Source organism: Anoplophora glabripennis, unplaced genomic scaffold, assembly GCF_000390285.2.
Source record: "Anoplophora glabripennis isolate ALB-LARVAE unplaced genomic scaffold, Agla_2.0 scaffold5652, whole genome shotgun sequence".
NCBI classification, from domain to species: Eukaryota; Metazoa; Arthropoda; class Insecta; order Coleoptera; family Cerambycidae; genus Anoplophora; species Anoplophora glabripennis.
In genome coordinates, this window is record NW_019421735.1 from 1 (window position 1) to 2,772 (window position 2,772).

The 2,772-nt window shown below is 32.2% G+C and overlaps 1 protein-coding gene across 1 annotated transcript; it reads right to left on the reverse strand.

Moving 5' to 3' along the window:
* Window positions 1–446: 446 nt before the first annotated feature.
* LOC111692963 (protein msta-like) lies at window positions 447–1,115 on the reverse strand (the record flags this gene model as incomplete). Its single annotated transcript, XM_023457099.1, has 2 exons — window positions 447–757; window positions 861–1,115. Coding segments are annotated over 2 exons (566 nt in total), but the record flags the coding sequence as incomplete, so codon positions are not given.
* Between the last annotated feature and the right edge of the window lie 1,657 nt (window positions 1,116–2,772).

Here is a 2,772-nt window from a genome sequence, read left to right on the forward strand (position 1 = left end):
TTCTCGATGAAGGTCTTTGGAAGCAGATAGCCATTGCAGGGACTGAAATAAGAAAGAAGTCTTGTTGAAATTAATTAATATTAAACTTTATCTTTTTCTACGTTAAACAGAGCATTTTTTTGTATAACTGTATGAAATGTAGGTACCTACATAGTAATTTTATTATCGAAATATGCTTATAAGGGCAGCTTCCAAAAATTGTTATAACTGCGTCATTTCGAAACATGTATATTCTTTAGAATATTGAAACCGAATGAATAATATTTTCTCTTTATGGTTACCCTTAAATTTTCAAGGACAAACAAAAACACTTCATTAACATATGGTTTTGTTTACAGACAAATGTTTTTGTTTTGCATGGGGTATTTGTTTAAAAACATTGGCATGTGAATATTTTTTGTAGATCTAAACTATGCTTAATGGACTAGGCAGTTGTATGACCTCACCTGTTTTGACACTTCAGCGAGCTGAAGAAAGTGCCAAACTCCGTCGTATCCTGACACCTCTTACAGTTACACCAGAAAAACTTTGACTGATACAGGTGGTGTCTCCTATTGGAGGTTCCCCAGAGAGGATCCGTGTAGCAGATGCACAGGTTGTCCCCTTTTTTTATGTGCGTTCCAGCCGCTACCAAGACTCCTCCTTTATTCGTGAAGCTTTTGGTGCAGTTCGCACTGCAATTGTGCTCAAACATCGAGGTGGATTCGTAGATGGCTACGTGTGGAGGCTCTGTAAGAGGCACTTCATGGGAGTTGATCTTAAAAAAATCGATATAGTTCTTTTTAAAACATCAAATTAACAAAAATAATATTTCCAATAACATAAAGCAAAAAGATGTTTCAAGGCCAATTTCTGCATACCATTACGATTCCACAGACTCTCATGATTTCCTCCTCTGTAAAAACGTTGGCTAGTTTGAAAAACCTCAAGATGAACTGTGCTATAGTGACTTTTTCCTGTTCGTATTTTTGGGTCCCTTTCCTTTCCTCGCAATGGGACTGAAGTGTGTCTAGCTTTTTCCACACTTCTGGCAGGAATTGCTTTTGGTACAGGCACCTCAACACTGTTATGCATTGGTATATCGGATGGACCACACCGAAATTTTTCACAGAAACCTGCGGTAATAAACGAATGTCTTTAAACCAGAATAACATATCTTGTTTAACGTAATATAGTTAGACAAGAAAAAGTAGCAAGTGACCATCTTTCAATCAAGTCTCTACTATCTTTATTCAATGTTTAAATAAGGGTAACATTTATTTACATTTACAAGCAGTTTGTTCTTTGCGCAATAAGCATATAAGCAAGACAAGTGCTTTTGAAAATTGGTACAATCATATCTAAATTAGAAAATTCACATTAAATATTTAGACCAGGCATAAAGAAAATATTTAGAGTGTGGAAAGGAACGCTGATTATCGTGTATAAATAATGAAAACAAAGTTAGACCAAGGTGTGAACCTATGGTATATCTGTAACAGCTACAGAGGAAGGCAAACAATTATTAACAAAACGGCTGCTTTCAGCGACAAATTTTAAGAGTACCTTTTGTACATAGAATTGAATGGAAAATAGGTATGTTTAGTCAAAAATACACTGCGATACAAAATAGTTATGGTTATTTACATCCAGGTACAACACTCTATGTGGCGCCTTCTAACGTTAAATAAAAAACTAAGTAAATATTTGAGATTTTCATCATCAATAGTTCCAGTTTCCCGAATTTCGTCAAATGACATGTTATTGAACAAAAATATAATCAAAATACCAAAGAAATTTGTTTTTGGACGCTCTGTATTTGAAGAACCAAGCAGTTGCGGACCCATGTTCATATAAACTTTTTATCTTAAAATTAATCAAAGATTCATCCTTTAAAGTTTGTACAAGTATTTAATAAACACCCTCTATATTAAATATGACCATCTGTCGAAGTATCCCACTTATTGAATGTAAGACGGGGCAAGCTAATTTTTGCTGGAAGATCTGGGTGAAGTCCGGAACATTTTCAAAAATTGCAAAAATTTTTTAAAAATTTTAAAAAATACCTATTTTATCTGAGTTTTTTACTTATATCTTGGAACCTATGCATTTTGGAAGAATATTGAACAGGAAAAAAGTTTTAAAATTGAATTTTGCATAATATACTGCAAGTTAAAAATGTTTAAATTTATTACCGATGTTGCAAATAGCAATAATTGATGAAAAAAAGGAAAAATAATTAAGTTTTTGCATATTTTTTAAAATATTTTAATTGCTCCGAGGGCATTCTAATTTTAGTAACAAAAACTTTAGAGTATAATAAAACAACACACCAAATTTTATTAAAATCAGTTCGACAGTTTTCGCAAAATAATTTTTTGAAAAAAATTCTGAAAAATTTTTCACATAGAAAAGACGGCTCGACCTTTCAAATGGTTTTTGAAAAATTAAAATCGGTTGATTAGGACAGCCACACTAACATAAGTTAACACTTTTTTTTATTTTTAAACAATTAGATTACACTTATCAATTTGCAATTTATTTTTTTTCAAAAATTGTAATTTTGAAGTACTCGGAAAGACGCTCCTTTAAAAAAAAAGTTAAATTCCGTTTATTGGTTCTTGAGATATAAGCGGTTAAAGTTTATCGGCATTTACCGTTAATTTTAAACAATTTAGCAATAATCTTTGATCTAGTGGCTTCGTTTTTCCGAGTTCTAAGCTGAAAAAATATTTTCATATCCATAAGTTATCGGCAACATAGATAAATCATCGGAAAAGCTGTCGCTCGCAC